The following is a 17,883-nucleotide window of genomic DNA, read 5'->3' as shown; positions in this document are numbered from 1 at the left end:
CACATTCCTTTCAGGATGAAAAACATGGAAATTGACATTGTATATAAATATTTTCATACTTGAGGTATCTTTCAAGTATTGTGAAGATTTTTTGGCTGCATTAGCCAACCCTATACCCACAGCTGTAATAAAGTAAATGTCAGATTAGAGCCATATTAAATTAAATGGAAGGTTCAGGAGACTTTTGGAGGAATTGCCTTGATTTATCTTTTTTTTTCATTCCCCTTCTTTAGCAAGCTATAGCAGTGAGAATACAACTATTTCAGACATTTTCAAATTTTCTAACGTAATGTTTCATGATGGCACTCTGTGCACAGCTATGTGCTTCTTACAGGCATCATTCTAGGGCTCCATGATCTTTCCCTGCAGGTAATTCCTGTCTTCCTATAGGTGTTTACTGACTTTATATGTCACAGCTGGATTCTCTCCTTTCTGTTCACCTTCTCTGATGGAAGAACCCAGTAGGTGCTATTAGGACACTTCTTAAGCATCAAGAATTTGAACGCCACATTCAAGGGACTTTTAAAATACAAATCATACTATTAAATGTTCATAGGCATACTTCAGACATATATATATATGGAAGGTTCTCTGGGAAGATACGCAGTCAGGATTATCACTTTTAGTGTGACCACTGTGATATGACACAGGAGGATTTATTCTCCCTTAATTAGATACTTAATGCTTAACAGAGGGTGTAGTTCATTTGGCAGCATCTGTGAGATGTTAGGGAATCAGTTCCTTATTTTAATAGCTTTATATTTTTGTTTGTGATTTCATCATTACAATCAGTAGGAACCAAAGCACTAAAACATTTCACTAAATGCTACTTTTTGTCAAAAATCAACCTAGGAAATAAAAAAATCCATATTATGGGATATTCACTATATTGTAGTTGTATATTAAAGCCACAAACTGAATTATTTTCCTCTCAAGAAATCGATAATAGCCTTAACCAATTTACACTTGAATGATACTTGTGTCATTTCTGGTAACGCAAAAATTAATCTCAACCTGGTAAATTGTTAGCTGATGCAGTAAATTTGATTATAACATTGCTACAGCATTGTCTTTTCCACGTACTTCTCTGAAAATAAATGCTGCCGTCTCCTTTCTGAATGTGATAATGGACTGTGTGTTTCTTGAATTGAAAGATGAGTTGTCACCCACTTAAAGGCTCTGGATAAGGAAGTTACATGCGTAAGGTAAACGGGGCAGAGAGGTGCAAAAAATAAATAGTTGTATAAAAGCTGATTATTTTTTAATTTTTTGCCATACAACAATGAAAGCTGTAATCAGCTCTGATACTCATTTGATTCTTAGTTTTATGAGCAGGATGAATTTTTTATAGCAGATGCTTTTGCTGTTTTGCTTGCAGAATGAGTTGCTTTCACGGAACAGGTTGGATGTCTAGTATTTTGTCACTTGAATTTATTCTGCAAAGCTGGCAGCTGTATATTTATGTGTGCATAGTTGGTGTAATATTGCTAAATGTTTGGAACAAAATAGCAGACTTTTTTTTTTGGCGCTAGTATCTAAGGATGAAAATGGCATTTGGTACATAAAAGCAGAAAGTTGTAACTTACTACAGTACTAACTAGACTAAACACCCATAGTTACTTTCTGAAGAAATACATTACTGAGCTCCATCTAGTTTGTTTATAATTCACCCTTAAATTATGCCAGTTATGTCTGAGGAGAGAGGCAAGTATCAGTAGTTTTCACAACTTTTCATGCATGAAGAGTGGGAAAACAAATCTGATATCATAGACACTGCTTTTTTTTTAATGACTTCTTTTGTTGCTAAAGCTAGAAGTAGGCTAGGAAAGTTCATAGCAATATGATAACTTTTTGATTGCCCCAGAAAGCCAGGCTGTCCTGAAGGAGGAATGCCTGGAAATTTCTTGTCTGTCTTATGAGACCGCACAGGATCAGTTCCATCTCAGAGGTTCTGGATGTGCTGTGTGCAAAACAGGCCATGTCTATCCCACCTGTTGTTTTAGCTTTGTACAGGTCTGTACCTTCCTCTGCTCACATATTGTATTCATCACTAGTAATATGGCTTTTTAATTCCCTTTTGCACTTGAACTTTTGTTTTTAAACATGCCTGAGACACCAGTCAGAAGTTATGCTTTTAGCAGGGTGAATTTTTTGTTTCTCCCAAGTAGTTAATACATATAGGTACCACAAAACTGGAGACAGTACAGGCTCATTTCACTTTTCCTAATTGGTAAAATAACATAAATCACTAACGTTTCCATCAGCCTTGCACAGCCTAGTTGGTTTATTGGAATATGTTTGGGTCAGAGAGAATTAAGAGCTGTTTGTGGAATAATAACATTTGTAGGGAAAATATATTAGTGGTCATCTGCTCTCTTTGATGATAAATGTGATGTTGGATTCAGTGACACAATATTTGGCCATCACATTTGCAAATATTTTATATTTGCAAAGAGGCTTACAAAATTGGGAGGTTGCAGCTGATTTTATTAAATACATTCTATTAAACTTTATTTGGGCTTCTGGCTCACCGTAGCAGTTGAGCTCTGCAGCAGTGGCTGAAGCTGGGTGACTGTGAGCATTGAGTTGCTGCAGTCTGCTACTCACCATATTAAGGAAGCGCTATTGTTTTTGTTTTACATGAGCACCATGTGCTGTGAACTATCACAGTTTAAAGGCAAATATGTCTGCTGCTGAAGTTACCCAAGTTGTAAAGCTAGTAATGTCTACTTTCAGGTGGGAAGGCAAGCTGGGGGTAGTGTTTAATGGGTGGGTATCTTACCTTCATAGATGAAACCCTTCTGCTCTTTGAACTGTTGAATTTGTTTCCATCTTATTACTTGTGTTTTGCTATAGGAATGAGGATTATTCAACTTCACAGTCATTAGGAATGCAGATATCTGAAACTGAACTGCAGAATTAATAAATTATATCCAAAATTTGTTTGTAAGTGCTATCAAATGCTTCTAAGTAGTTTTCATCTCTGTTGGAGAAATAGAAACATTCTTCTGTTTCCTTTTATGAACTTACGTGATGTATTAAATGTAAAGGTAGAATTAATTCCTTAAACTATGATTGTCAGTTACAGAAATGGTGACGTGCAAGGCAGTAAGGGAGATGCATATAGCTTTTGCCAAAAATTCTCATGTTGCTGTTCCTTCTCTTGTACCATAAGCTCAGGGTGATGGTACGAAGCTGTGCCTTGAATCAGTCGGTACTCATTTCTACAAAATACTTCATAGCAGTTGTATATTTGAAAAAAAATTATCATCAGAATATGATGTAGTTTACAACCACTAATTAAAAGAGTCTTGATAAGTTCAGAATCCTCTTGCACAAAGGCCTGGGAGGCAGGACAGAAGTGGGGTTCCTAGCAGTAACGGTCACCTTCTGAATCCCGGGCAGAGCTCCCTGCCATCTTGTAATCTGTCCTCTATGTTTCCCTCACTAACATATTAATTATATTAATATGTTATTAATTAATATATTTGTTATTAATTAATATATTAACTAATAATAGTTTCTCATTCTGTGTTATCAAAGCTAATCTTTAATTAGATGGATTAATTTTAGAACTAAAGCAAATGCCTTAAATACAGGAGTGAAACTTAGTTTCTATTAAAAGATTAAACAGAGGTGGTGAATAGTTGCAACTGCACTAGGCTGTTTTATATAAAAATATATCTTATTAATGACAGCTGTCAAAGGAATATCTTTATAAATGTTGTTAATAATTCAAAAGGCCTAGTAAAATGAATGGAGTTGATTGAGTGAAATAGCCAAGAGTACTTAAAAGTATTTTTGCACAGTTTTCTCTCATATTTTAAACTGTTAAGTTAAATGCTTATATTTCCAGAATTACATGTTTTTTCTCTGGTGAACATAGTGAACAGAAATAGTTAATATAAATCTCTTTACCTAAGAATCAGTCGTGCAAAGATAACTTGACACATATTCTGGGGAGGAACTGCTCAACTACCAGAAGTGCTTTTGCTTTTCTTCCTGGCTAAATCCCAAATATTCTAAGCATATGGAACAATTTAGCAGAATATACATAATTACCAAACAGATCTGTCTTTGCCACCTTGAACATTATTTCTTGTGGCAGGGTAAGTGAAACCTCATGTTTAGATTTCATTTCATTTGATCTTCTGCTGTATTGGCAGCAGATTAAAAAAAAAATGTGACAGATGCCACCATTAAAATATGAGTTGATTTGTGCTTACTTTAGTATGAATCTGAATATACTTGATAAAGGCATGGCACAAACTTCAGTCTGAAATTTTGAAGCAAAGAAACCAAAGTACATTTATCTTGGGAAGAACCTGAAAAATTTATGTAACTGTAAAAACAAGTTTAATATCATGCAGGTGTTCACAAGCAAATGTGCGCACATTATTACATTCATTATAAATAAAGCTGCCATCAAATTTTGGCTCTAAGCTTGTTTCTGTGTCTTTTCTATGTGGAGGCCAAAATCAGTGAATGCTAATTCTCCATTGCAGTGTCCGCTTTGTGGGCAGATATCCCTACTGACGTTGTAGCCTGACAAATAAAACAAACGAAAAATAAACCCAACACCCCACAAACATTTTTACATCATAAGAAATGTGCTGACAAGATTAATTCAGTACACTCCCTACTAAATGACTTATGATTTCTCTTAATTATCTCACTTGATCTAAAGTCCTTTCAAAACTGAGTTTTTTTGACTAGGTGAAGCATCCATCCCATAAGAGAGCGTAATAGCCCTTTCAGCAGGGACTGGATCAGGGACTGATCCTGTACTTTGTGGTCAGTGCGTTTCATGTATCAGGTCCTTTTTATGGATCTGGCCTTTTGGAGTTGACTTGTACAGTACTCTGGCCTATAGCCATATCAATCTTTATTTCAATTGCCAATGTTAAAACAGTATTTCCTATTGTGTAACTGTTTTCGGAAGTCTGGGACCCAGACAATAACTGTTCAAATGACCTACTAAATTAAGAATGTTTTTCTCTTCAGTAGCTACAGCTAATAAATACCAATGAAAAGTATTTTTATAAACCTGTAGTTGTTCTTGTTTCAGCTTTTCTGGTGGGACTTAAATACAGTGATGGGGAGGACTGTTCATTAAGTTGGACTAGTTGTCTTTTGCTTCTTCCTTCTGAAGATTTTGGTGGAGTCTCCTGAAGAAGTCTTGGAGATGGTATTGGATGGTCAGTTCCCATAACGCATGGTTACTCCATTTGTCAAATTCAGTTTAAAACAACTGAGATTCTCTATAAGGTCTGAGATAAAGATGTCATTCAGTTTGTAAAATCAAGTTATGGTCTTGTGAATGTAATTGGAACAGCTGCAGAGGTGGCCTAGGGAGTGTATATTACAGGAGATGACTGGGTTTGTGGTGTTCAGCGTGGCACAGTGAAGACTAGGGGTTACGGTTTCTGTCAGTGAATATACCAGAAAAAAAGAGGAGGGACTAAGTATTCTTCAGATTTAGCTTGAATTTAATGTGGTGATGTGGTCCCTCTCAAGTCTTAAATTCTTACAGCAGTTACTGACTGAAAATGTTGCTTTGTCTCCTTTAAGATATTACACCTTCCAGCTTAGCCTCCTAACGGCATTTCAGCTGCAGTGAAGGCTGAGTATGCTTCAAAAAGCATTTCAAGAGGAAATGGTAATTACTTACGTACAGAGTTTCAAATGTCCAAGTTTCTTTAGAAATGAGAATATATGGAATTCCTGAACAAGAAAATATGTGTGTGAAATGAAGAGTCAGTGAAATGGGCAGTTCTTTCTGTGTGTCTAGCAAAGTCCCATATTTTCTGTAAAACTGGAACAGAGTTATGTGGAAACGGATGGAAATTCCTTTTAAATTGTGGCATAGAATTGTCAGCTCCAGAGATCAAGATACTGCAACAGCACGCCATGGGTACCTTATCAATTCCATGGCCAGGTAGTGTCACAACTCTAGAAAGGTTCCTTGCGATGTCAGATTCTCACAATAAGTTGTATGCCAAAATAGTTTGAAAACAAACAAAATACCCCTGCAATACAAACAAAAACAAACATAAAACCTCAAACCCCCTCAACCCCTCCCCTCCCCAACAAAATAAACTCTGCAATTAGTTCATCTAAAGAGTGAAATTGTGACGTGGAACTGAAATCTTGTATTAGAAGTCTGAGATACTATCACTCATCTTTTGTTTTTTGTGTGATTGCCCCCCTGGGCATTCTTCTCAAGGCAGGAGCTTTCTTTGTTTATCAGTGGGTCAGTTAATTGATGATGCTTAATAAATACTGTTTGAGTATCTATCTTGATTTATAGGTTCCCCTTCTTAAGTTCCAGTTCCCCTTTTTTGCACCCTTCCTTGCCTTTCTCCTTCCCTCCTCCTTAGGGTTGTAATGAATAAAATAGTTTTCCTTTGCATCACAGTCTAACCCTTAACAACATGATATAATGCATGCTGCTACTAATTCTGCTTTCTGATGCTTGACCAAAAATACAGGCTTCTGTCATGTGTGACTTCCTAAGCAGTCTTTAGTAAAAGTGTCTGCGATGAAATCCAGTCCAACCTTTTCTCCCCTTTTTCTGCTCCCTATATAGAAAGCCATTAAAATATTTACCTTTTTTGTTATATTTAGACTAAAACCATTCATAGGTCTTTAATTCATAAACTTTATAGTTCAGTATAACAAACTAAAGTTGTCAGGAAAGATGATACTGAAATCTTGTGCAGTCATAAGCTTTAATCTAATATGATTTTCATATGAGGCACTAAAATCTCTCCCATTTGGAGAACCTGAACTTCTAAGTCTACTGCGTTTATCCTTGCAGCGCTGCTGGAGTTAGAAATGCTCAATGCTCTTATTCCGGTTTCGTAGTTAAGGAAATGAAGTGTATGGTGCCCGTATGACTTCTACCACATTGCAAGGGAAGATGGTGTCAGAACCACAAAACCATCCATCCTCTCCACTTCTAGGCATATTTTTGGTAAATTCTTCCTTGTCTTCAGCCCCTCTGTCTCTTTTGCCTGCCCACTGTGCACCCTTCCCCAGGTGTACACTGTAGTGTAGCTTATAATCCTGCATTTACTTGAAAAGTATAACAGCGTCTGTTACCATGTGAAGCGTATACCTAAGCCACAGGTGCTGTACTGTTTCTTGCCTTTTTAATTTTTAGATAGTAGTTCTGCTGTCTTAGAACGCTGCCATGACTGAAGCTGTGAGGAAAGACAGGTGTCGGGTTTGGAGACTGTTGCAGTTAAACTGTCATTCTTTTAGGATATTTTGTTATGAAGGTTGTGATGCTTCTCCAAAATAACAGTGGAAACCCAGTGTCTTGTCCAAATTCTGGCTTAGGAAGTTGCTATACATTTATCCTATCAAAAATAAACTCATTAGGTAAGACCTAATTCCTGTCCTGGTTACCTGCTGTTACCTATTTAGCTTTCTGTAGGAGAGAGAGGTTAAGGTTCATTTCTTCTAAGAGGCTTTCTACTGGTATAAAAAGAATACCAGGGAAAGCTGGAGCTTTTTAGTAGAGGCTTTCCCATATTTCAGGTGCTAGAAAGAAAGGATTTATGGTTTTCTTCCTCCTGTTTACTATTTACCCATGCAGTTACGCACTTAGCAGAACAATGGATTGTTGGTACAACAAACTATTAAAATATATCTCCTGGTTTTATTATAAATTAGTTTTATGATTGAAATTGTGGTTCAGTAAACATAACTTTACATGCAGTAAAATGGCAAGTGAATTACTGACTTGTTCATTCACCTTTGTGTAACCTCAAGACACTTTTAAAAGTTGCTGATATGTATTTGTATTAAATTTTTTAGATATACCATTTAATAAAATTATTTAAATGGCAAAAATGACAAATCTGAATAAAATTTTCTTCTGTAGAAGATACATATTCAAATACATACTGTGTTAAAGTATAACATACCAAAACCAGGCTGAAGAAAGGGAATTATTCCAGGATAAAGTGGTTTATCAACAAAAGGTGTACAGAAGGGTTTTGAAACTTTTGAAAGTTTTTTCTCTTTTGTTTGTTGTTAGTGTTGGTAAATTTTACCAAGTCACAATATTAGATATTTTAAAAAACAATATTTTTTTGCAGTAGAACAGTAAACTCATTTACTGTCTCATAAATAATCTTGTGATCCAGAAATGTAATTCCTGGGAAACTCACAACTCCCTTTGAGTCTCGGCCGGTGATATTTGATTGAAGTTTAGATAGAAAAAAAGGTGATATCTCTGCCAAGTTTTAGTCCATCTTGTGATTTATAACTCTGAACATTGGAAACATATCCTTACCATAGACCTGGAAACCAAGTAGCACTGGTCTGAGCTCACAGACATGTCAATTTTGAAAGGGCAAGCAACAGACTTCCTTATGCCAAAAATAGCTTTGTGCTAAATTATTTAAGCATAGTATTTGATCACAGATAAATGGAAAATAGTGGTTTGCAGTTTGGACCTTTTTTGTATAGTGCGGGAAACCCAAGGTAATTTTAAAATTATTGGGTTTTATTGGGTGAACCTGAAATATCGTGCATTCAAAAACCATGGTACTTGGCATTGAGAAGAATGTTGTGTATTGGTTTTATTCCTTACGTATATTTGTTATATATTGATTGCAGTGAAAAGAATATTTTAGGCTCCTGCAGCAGTTCAATTAATGTGTACCACTTATGTGCTTTTCTGTTGTTGCATGTAAAATATGTATGAAGACATGTCTGAAGTGTGAGTACAGCAGGCCCTTGGGAAGTTCTGGAGCTGTACCTTGAGTAAATTCAGTCCAATGCTGACAAAATATTTACTGATTTATTTTTGGTTTGCAAGTCTGTTTTCATCAGTGGCCTGTGAAATGTTCAAGGAGGTTTCTTAATAGAAACTTAATATTGGAAGTTCTTTATCCTGATTATATCAAAAGCATAAACAGTTTTCTTTAATCTAGCAGACAAATACAGCTTTATTGTAGTAGTTGCTTTAGTGGCAAGCCCTAAAGATTCCTAATAGTTTCTACTGAAACTTTTTGTATTAAGGCACTTTTAACCCTCAGAATCATCAACTTATAGAGATGAAAATTTCCTCTTTCTGTTTTCTCTCTAGCCTAAGTATTTTGGGGAAAATTCTTCATTTTTTGCCTTCATTAAAGAAAATTTCTTGTATACTTGAACCTCCTCACAGCTGGGTAGGCTTGTGCTCTCTGCTGTGTCTGATTATATAGCTGATGAGTTCGCATTTTACTTGGGTTTGAATTTGGGTTAAACTAGAAAGTTCTGGATGACTGAAGATCGAGGAGTGCCCAAGCACAGCACTTGCACTGTGTTCCGTGCAGGTCTGTGGAGCCGAGGGACTCTGGTTTGAGTCACTGGAACAAAATCTGCATTGCAAATGAGACACATGCCTGGAAATTCTTGATTTCTAGATATTCGTACACATCAGTAGGTGATCTGTATCTGTACAGCAGTTAAATTATTGACTCTCAAAAGCCCAGGAAGTTTCCAGTACCTGACCACTTACTTTTTACACTTGTTCTCGACTCTTTTTTTTAATTAGTAGAAATAAACTTTTTCAGGCTTTCTTTCTTCTCATCTCACTTGTTAAAACTTGTTCTGGTAAAAGTGTTATTCCTCCTCAGTCTTTTTTTTTTTTCTTCCTTCACCAGCCATAACCTACTAATATTTCTTTGAAAGTGTTCATGGTGGTATGGTTATCCTCTTGTGATAGCTGCTTCATGGTGTTTTTTCTTTCTTGAATCATGAATAATTTATTTGAGGCCAAATCAAGAAATACCTTTCTCCCCCAGCTCATAAGTTATTTCAGCTGCTTTTCCTAAATATGTAATCACGTTAATATCGCTCAACATTAGCGGAAAATACGTTCATGAATCAAAGCACCATGTCCTCTGAGGTCGAAGGTTGGTTGTTACTAATTTTTTAACTTTTGTTTGGCTTTTGTTATGGAAATATCAAAATGTAGGCAGCTCCTGTATATGTTTTATTGGTATTTTTCTTCTTTAGAAGTAAAATATATCCTATAAAAACAACTCCAGTATTGTCATAATTTGGCACATTCAGTCATTCACATGCTTAAGAGGAAAAATGTGTCCTTTGTTACTAGTCACTCCCAAATGCACAATTTCACCCTCATTTTGCTTAAGTTTACAAAATCCAGTTATTCAACTTCCATGACTAGTTTTGTAAATTGTTTTCTGCATATAATGCTCCAGACTGTGGCAGAATAGTGACGTGTTCTTTACATTTTTATTAATGAATTTATATTTGGGTGTTTTGATAGTAATGGAAAATACATGTTGCTATACATCCATACATCCACAGTTTACCACAGTTTACAGTAATCTACAAGCTGTATTGTAAATGGTAATACAGTTTACAAGGAATAATACCCTTAAATTGTTTCCTCCTCAGACATTTAAGAAATAGAAATGCTGCTGCATATCACAGCATTGCGATTTAATTGTTAATAGACGACACAATAATTGGAGGCCAAGATATTGGAATTAGAAAAGGAAAAAATGGAACTCCTCAATATTAAAAACCTGTCAGCATTAAAAACAAGGGTGGGTCAAAAACCGGATCATGTGGAAACTGAGTGCGCAAGAATAAGAGCCCACTGACCAAATAAATGACCAAATTTTTCTAAATTGGTGGAATAATTATAAATTTAATTGGCTTATCAGAATTTCTGTGAACAAAGGCAAATTGTCTTTTTGGGGTGGTTTTTTTTTTTTTAGTACTTTGGTGCTAATACTTGTTCAGCTGTTAGTAGGATATAAATAAACAATATAAAGCTATCTTGAAAATTATTCAGAATTCATAAATGAAGGGATAGGAGATGTAAAACTTCAGTATGCAAAATAGAGTGAAAACTTTTTTCCCCATATGTAACATGTTTTACTTGTTAATGCAGCCTACACAGAAGTCTATCTTACGTTTTTGTGTAACATAACTAAAACTGTAGAGATACAGTTACAATAATTCTGAATTGTATTTTTCTCTTGCATCTCTAAATACAGAGCAATCCTTAGCATGTTTTATTAATGACCTGTGCAGTTTATGCTATCTAGAAGCGTAGCTATTTACAAAATACGCAGTCAATGCATGTTTTTTCTTAAAAAAAAAAAATTAATTGCATGGTTTTTCCTTTGTGATACTTGACTTTCATAAACACTTTTCCCTATACAGTTTCAGAGGTAGCAGGTGTAAAATGTTTCGTATAATCTTAAGTAATGGTGATGGCTAAGGCTGCATATAGGTACACGGATATATACAATATTTTCTCCCACTTAAAATGAATCCTTTGCCAGTATAAACAGTTTAGCATATGTTAATGATTTAGGCAGGAGTTTAATATTAAACTTGGTTTTCTCAGTAGTGCCCTCCTTGTCTTGTTTTAACTGGTGAACTTCGTGTTGGAGGTTAGCATTTGTTGAGTAAGACCACACCCCTCATGAGAACTGTTGTTTTTTAAAGTAATCTAGAACAGACTCTTTGAATTTATAATTGTACTGAAAAGGTTATGAAACAGTCTAAATTGGCTCTGACTACAAACTTTGACCTGTTTGGCTGAATTGTGGGAACTGTGCCAAAATTTGATACAACGCAGTTCTGGGAAGCTCTTTAAGATTAAATTCCAGGACTGCATGACTGATGTGCTAATGATATACTTGTGATATCAGGCAAGTGTTACTTCAATACAGTTTTAGGCCTGAACAGATCATTCACCTAAAAGTAAAACTTATCTCTGGCCTGATTTAAATAATTTGTTGCATCTCAATGTGACTTTAAAACTTGAAGGTTTTGTTTCCAACTGGATCCACTGAGTAATCACAGTTGATGTTAAATGTGTCTTAATTCAGGGACCTGGGCTGGAGAGAGGAAGAATGAGAATTCTGACCTATAAAAGGTTAAAGTGATAGGTCTAATACTGAGGGAAACGCATTTCAAAAGGCCAGTTAGGACCTGGATGTGTTTTTATTCCTACAGCTCCAGCAGCTGCAAAGCATACTGATTTTCTGCATCATAACTAAGAGAATAATTTCTGAGTGTGTCAACAAATAGTTAATGAAATTAATCTATCATGTACTATCAGTTGCTTCAGCATGCTGCCTGTAAATCATGCAGTTTAGGATATGTCCCAAAGCACTTTCTCGTACTGAATGTTATTGCCTGGAAAGAAGGAAAACTGCCTAATACCTGCTCTCCTTAGGTATTGAAAGTAATTTTTCAATAAATACTTACATGGGTATAAAACGAAAGGTGGCGTTTGGCAGTAGTTAGAACTCAGTTGCTTGAATTCTGTTCCAGACCTGAAGTAGTAGTTGTATGTCAGATTTTTTTCCCCAGATATATTGTTAATCTAATAAAGTATACTACATCTCTGTACAAATGTCTCATCACCTGAATCTAACAGTTAGAAGCAGAAATAAGGGTAACATCCGTGTTTACCAGCATCTTGTTATTTAATTTGTCTTTGTAGATGTAATATAAAATTGACTATCTTTTACATTTGCTGGTTTGGGTGCTAAAGCATTTCACAATTGTTAAACAAATATACCAGAAACTATAATGTTCTCTGTCTAGAAAACCTATTAAAGGTCACCATCTAGGTTTGCTGTCTTTTGGATTTAGCTTTTACTTCAAATCAGGAAAGTCCGGGCAATGGCAATGATGCTTGTTGCTGGACACAGGATTAAGTGACAATCATTAACCTACTTGGAAAGCATGTGCTTGCAGCCCAGCCCTCTTGCTGAAATTGTGTAACAGAAAATGTGTGGGGATTTTTTTGTGTGTGTGGTGGTGTTTTGGGGTTTTTTTGGTGTTTTGTTTTTTTTTTTTTACAGCTATAAAGAACTGTGCTTTATTTTTTTTAGCTTTAACATTATGCATGGGAAATTCTAAGAAGTAATTTGATGGTGTCTTTCATGTCTTTTAGTGCATGTATAGAGAATTTTTTTCTATTTACTCTATGGGAATACTCATGTTTTAATTTCCTGTGGCTGAAAATTAAGAGGGGTTAGGCTGATGTGTTGTATTTAATTCAGGGATTCAAAGATTATAAAGCAACGAACTATTGGGATTATTTTGTCTGACTACATGAGTAACAGCCTATGAGAAGAAGCAGAATACATAGTTGATTTTAAACAAGGTGGTGTTGACTGTAATACTACCTTTGGATGAGTTACCCTTTTTAGCTTTAGTTCTTCTTATCATCATCTGTTACTGTATCTCTGGCTGGTATTTCTGAGGCCACAGCGCGGCGCGCCCTGACTAAATCTTTCCAGAATTACTGCTTCACAAGATGGGCCTCCCATACTGTGAGGCCAGTTGTTGCTGGGATCTGGTAGCCTTCAGTTTCACTGTATTGAACCAGACATTGCAAGTTTGCATCCAGGTAGCCAGCGTTGCTCACTGTCAGGGACCTGTGTTGTTTCTGTGAGCCTAAAATCTTACTAGCATTTTTTTTTTTTAATGTTTGCTTGAAGAGTATTGATAAAGAAGTTTAATCGCACAGGGCTGGTAATTACCATACCTGAATTACATTAACATTGCAAAGTTTACAAGTTACATTTATAATTTCTTTAATAAAAGTTTATAATTAGTTTAAATACTGGGGTTTTTAAAATACTACCTTATTTTAAATATTTATTACTAAAAGTTCTGTATCATTCTATTGTCTTGTCTCCCCCACAGGTAATTGAACAAGCTGTTTTTAAAATCTTAACTAAAATTTGGCAAGACTTATTGATCTAAAATATCCATATTCAGTCACTTCTGTTTAGTTCTGTTGGACTAAAAGGACTTTCATCATGAAATGTGAAGATCTCACTTGTTATTCTCAGAAGTATTAAACAAAAATATTTGGTCATCTTTCCTATTTTTTTCTACATTATTACTTATATTTTTCTCACTTCCACCTAACAACAAACCAATTCTGTTGTGAGTTTTATGTGCTTCTAGCCTATTTGACTTCTGATTTTTGTGTAATTGGCCTTTTCTAGTACCAGCTAAACAAAATTTGGGTTTTATTTAATAAATGCAATTTAATTTTTATTAAATCAAGGGAAGACCACAGCTACCTAAGCAACATCTGCACTTCAATTTTGATGCCCCTTTATTAGTTGAGAAGAGGGATGATGAAAATTTTCCTTTCCATAGATGGAATAGTTAGCCTTTGTCCAATTTAGTCTTTAAAAGTGTGTGGGTGCTTTAGAGCTCTCACTTAGTGATGCATCTCCAAAGTCTCAGAACATGAAGTCCCCTGTAGTGCAGTCTCTTCACACTACCTATGGGTGTTGAGGGAGAAACTGCAGTGACTGGGTGGCTACTAGCAGGCCTGTAGTTTATCTGTCAGACCAAGGTAAACTTGGGTTTGTCTTCTTTTTTTTTTAGGAGTTGTTTACACCCAACAATGCATACAGCTGAAACTTCCACTGTATTTTCCATTTTTTTTTACCCCAGATTGATACCGATTTTCCATCTCAATTTATAACAGCTTGATTTCATCCATGTTCTAATTTCTGTAAAAGGTGTAGATTCTAATTCAGCAAAATATGTAACTTCACACGCTTTGAAATTTAGGAGGAATATAGCCATGCTGGTGTGTAGGCTGTGTTTGAGCTATAGAGCTCTGTTACTTGATAATGTAGGGCACAACATCATTCACTGGGCAACCACTGGTAATTCCTCCCCCTCATTTATTATTTGCACGTTATAAAGGAAAAAACCACCTGTATGTAATTGTATATGGTATTTTTCAGAATGGCAAGTATGATTAGGTATCTTGCAACTTCCAAAGCTGAATGTGGGCTTTCTCAATAATCATACAATATAAATTAAAAGGATAATAAGTTTTATTCTACTGCCAGTGGACCTCAGGGTTTTTTTGTGAATGTTCTAGATAACCTTTTAAAATAATGCTTAAGAAAAAAAAAACAACCCATTGCTACATCTTCCACTCCCTTGAATTTAAAATGAAACTGCAATTACAACTCTGTGTGGCCTATTACAGGACTTTTTGACTATCTGGTAGGAAGAGGAGCATTAAGGTTTTAATTTCAAAGCAAAACCTCAGATAAATTCCTGACTGATTAATCAGTTAATGTCTTTTGAGAACATGTTTTTCCTTTGCGGTGCCTTTGAGGGATATTTTAATGAAAACTGTCTGGCTTGAAAGTTGTTAGCTGCAGTGACAGCTTAAAAAAACCTGAAAGGCATAATTTATCTTTCAGTTAGTGTACTTAGTGTAAAATATCATTTTAACCTAGTTGAAAAGTGAGTGAACAGGAGTTCTTCAGGATTCTTGACTAAAGTTCTGAGCAGCTGAAAAATTAAGGTTTCCAGCAGGTTGAAAAACACTTTGGAATTTAGGGTGAATATCTCATTGTTATGAGATAAACTGTTGGTGTTTTAGAGAAGTGCAGTTGCTTCTATAAATTTCCCTTGCTTTGCAGTTTAGAAATTTTGGGGGAGGAGTGGGGAAGTGGTATTTAGCTTTATGGTAAAGGTTTAAGGTACAATTATTCAAGTAATTTTAAGCTGTTTAGGCACTGCAGACCCATTCAGATTAATTTCAGATTTGGAGACTTTTTTTGTCTGTCTTAGAACTACGTGGAAAGTAGACAAATTCTGAGTTAGGTACAATCTTTGAGGATCTAGTTTTACTTGACAGCATCCTGTTAATTAGAAGACACAGTGCTGAGATGGGAGGTAGTAGGTCTTTCAGCTACTTTGTAGCAATTCGGTCTCATTTTTCATCCCTTATTCATTGAGCTGTTTTTTCTTTCAAGTGGATATATTTGTGACCTGAATAATGATGATTCATGGTTATGGTATTTTATCTGAAATGGAAAAGTTTGCTTAATTGTTTAAATGGTTAAAATTTAACTGCGGCAGGAAAAAAAAAAAAAAAGCCTTTTTGTTTGAAATAGCTTTCTTTGTTTTCTTTAGTATGCAATATGCATTTAGGGTTCCTGTGTCTTCCCTTCCTTTCTCTGAAGGGAGCTGTAGGTCCAGATCAAGCTTATATCTGAGGTACCATATTGTGATGTCTGAAATTAGATGGGATAAGAATAAGTGTTGTCTCACCTTAAAGCAGAGTTGTTACCAGGTTATAGGAGGTTGTTGTATGAATACAAACATGTCCTTTATTAACAAGAGTGACAAACTAGCAGTGAACCTTAAAGAGGAGAAGAAAAAAAGGAATAAAATAATGAGAGATGAATCTGATTCCATGAGGAAAATAGTATAGTTTATAAAGGAGATGGACAGCAAATTTGGGGGTTATTTCTAAAGTTAAGAGTCTGACATTAGATTGATTAGATTTCATTAGATTGACTTTATAAACAGTTTTAAAATATAACTCTTACACAAAACAGCACATCATCTTATACACTTCTAGTAAGCCTTTCAAAGATCACTGAATTTCTTTCTTTCTTTTTTTCTAGTTGCATTGAAATCTTCTAACTCTACTAGACCAGAAAGAAATGGCATTCAGGAAAACTGTAGAGCAGGAAAACATGGAGAAGGGATGCAGATCCTGGAAGGAGAGCTCTTATTGCAGGTATGTTTGCAATGGGTGTATTATACAAAGATTTACATTAAAAAAAATTCTATTGTATTTAACATACCAGTTATTCACTGATGAGATTGAAAAAGGAGGTTTTCTTACTGTCTGTCTTTCTTACTCTCTTACTGTTTCTGTCCTCATTTTCTTTAAGTTAGTATTATACAGCTCTTGCACTTTTCTCTGGTGGTGGTAATGACTTTGAAGAGCAGATATTAGAGCACAGGGTCCTCTTAACCTTTTCTGAGTCATTTCTGAGAGTTGTTTTTTTCTCATATCTTTGCATCTATTGTTAATAAAGACATTAATACAAGGAAGCACACTTCATAAAGGTCATATGGGTTAGTAATCTACTGTAAATTTGGTGACTAATTGTCTAAAAAACCAATTGCTCTTTAAAAGACCTTGGGCTTGCTGGAAGATCTTGCTTTCTCACTAGTTTGAAAGAATCCAGGGTTCATAGTATAGATTCAGGGCAAATTTTAAAATACTTCCAACAACTTCTAGCAATGTGAACTACTGGAAAGTATTAATTAAAAATGGTGGGTTTTTAAATTATGCAGTCTGTTTTATAGTCTCTTTTAATGTCCTGGAGGGTTAAAGCATATGGTGTATATAATGATATAATACTAGATCCAGATTAAACTCAAGAAATTACTAATATAAGTATTCCAATGTTATAATTAGTTTCACAAAATCAATTTTACAGTGACCTGCAACTCCATTTGAAATATGTGGATAATCTATCTTGTACACAGGTGTATCTTGTACACTGAAGGATCAGAAGTGGTAAATCATTCGGTCAGTCAGAGCCAATGGTTTGCTTGGAACAAAATTAATTTAACTCTTCAAAGGGTAGAAATGAAAGCAGATCCTAAGAAACCCACAAAATGGTTACTGTAAACTAATGCTAGTAGAAAATTGTCTTCTAACTGACTAAAAAACTAGGACACATATGTAATTTTCTAACCTTAATCAAGTATGACAAAGAACTGTTACAGAGTTACTGGAGGTGAACAGCTTTCTTTTAAATGGAAACTATCTAAAAAGGTACAGTAAATGGTTTATATTGGAGGCATCTATTTGATGTTATTTTTTTACTTCTAAATGGAAGTTATATGATGAAACTGCTATAGCAAATGGCTTTCCAATATGAAAATGAAATGGATGTTATATTTGTTACTGTAAATTCTGACCCCTTGGGAAGGAAATAAACAAACTGAATGTCTTGGTCTGTAAATACTTTCTATTAAAAATAAAAATAATGAGAAAGAATATGCAGATAGAGTTTTCTTAGGGAA

At 35.1% G+C, this 17,883-nt stretch overlaps 1 protein-coding gene across 3 annotated transcripts in view; it reads left to right on the top strand.

The window, feature by feature from the left end:
• Window positions 1–17,883, top strand: part of AHR (aryl hydrocarbon receptor) — a 64,387-nt gene that overhangs the window by 23,311 nt on the left and 23,193 nt on the right. For 2 of the 3 annotated variants that reach the window (XM_064441721.1, NM_001302361.1), the window contains 1 exon segment: window positions 16,464–16,579. In XM_064441721.1, coding sequence (XP_064297791.1) covers window positions 16,464–16,579 — 116 coding nt within the window. 3 annotated transcript variants of the gene reach the window in all.

Source organism: Phalacrocorax carbo, chromosome 2 (assembly GCF_963921805.1).
Source record: "Phalacrocorax carbo chromosome 2, bPhaCar2.1, whole genome shotgun sequence".
NCBI classification, from domain to species: domain Eukaryota; kingdom Metazoa; phylum Chordata; class Aves; order Suliformes; family Phalacrocoracidae; genus Phalacrocorax; species Phalacrocorax carbo.
The sequence above is the reverse complement of the archived record's forward strand: the minus strand, read 5'-3'. Positions and strand labels throughout refer to the sequence as shown.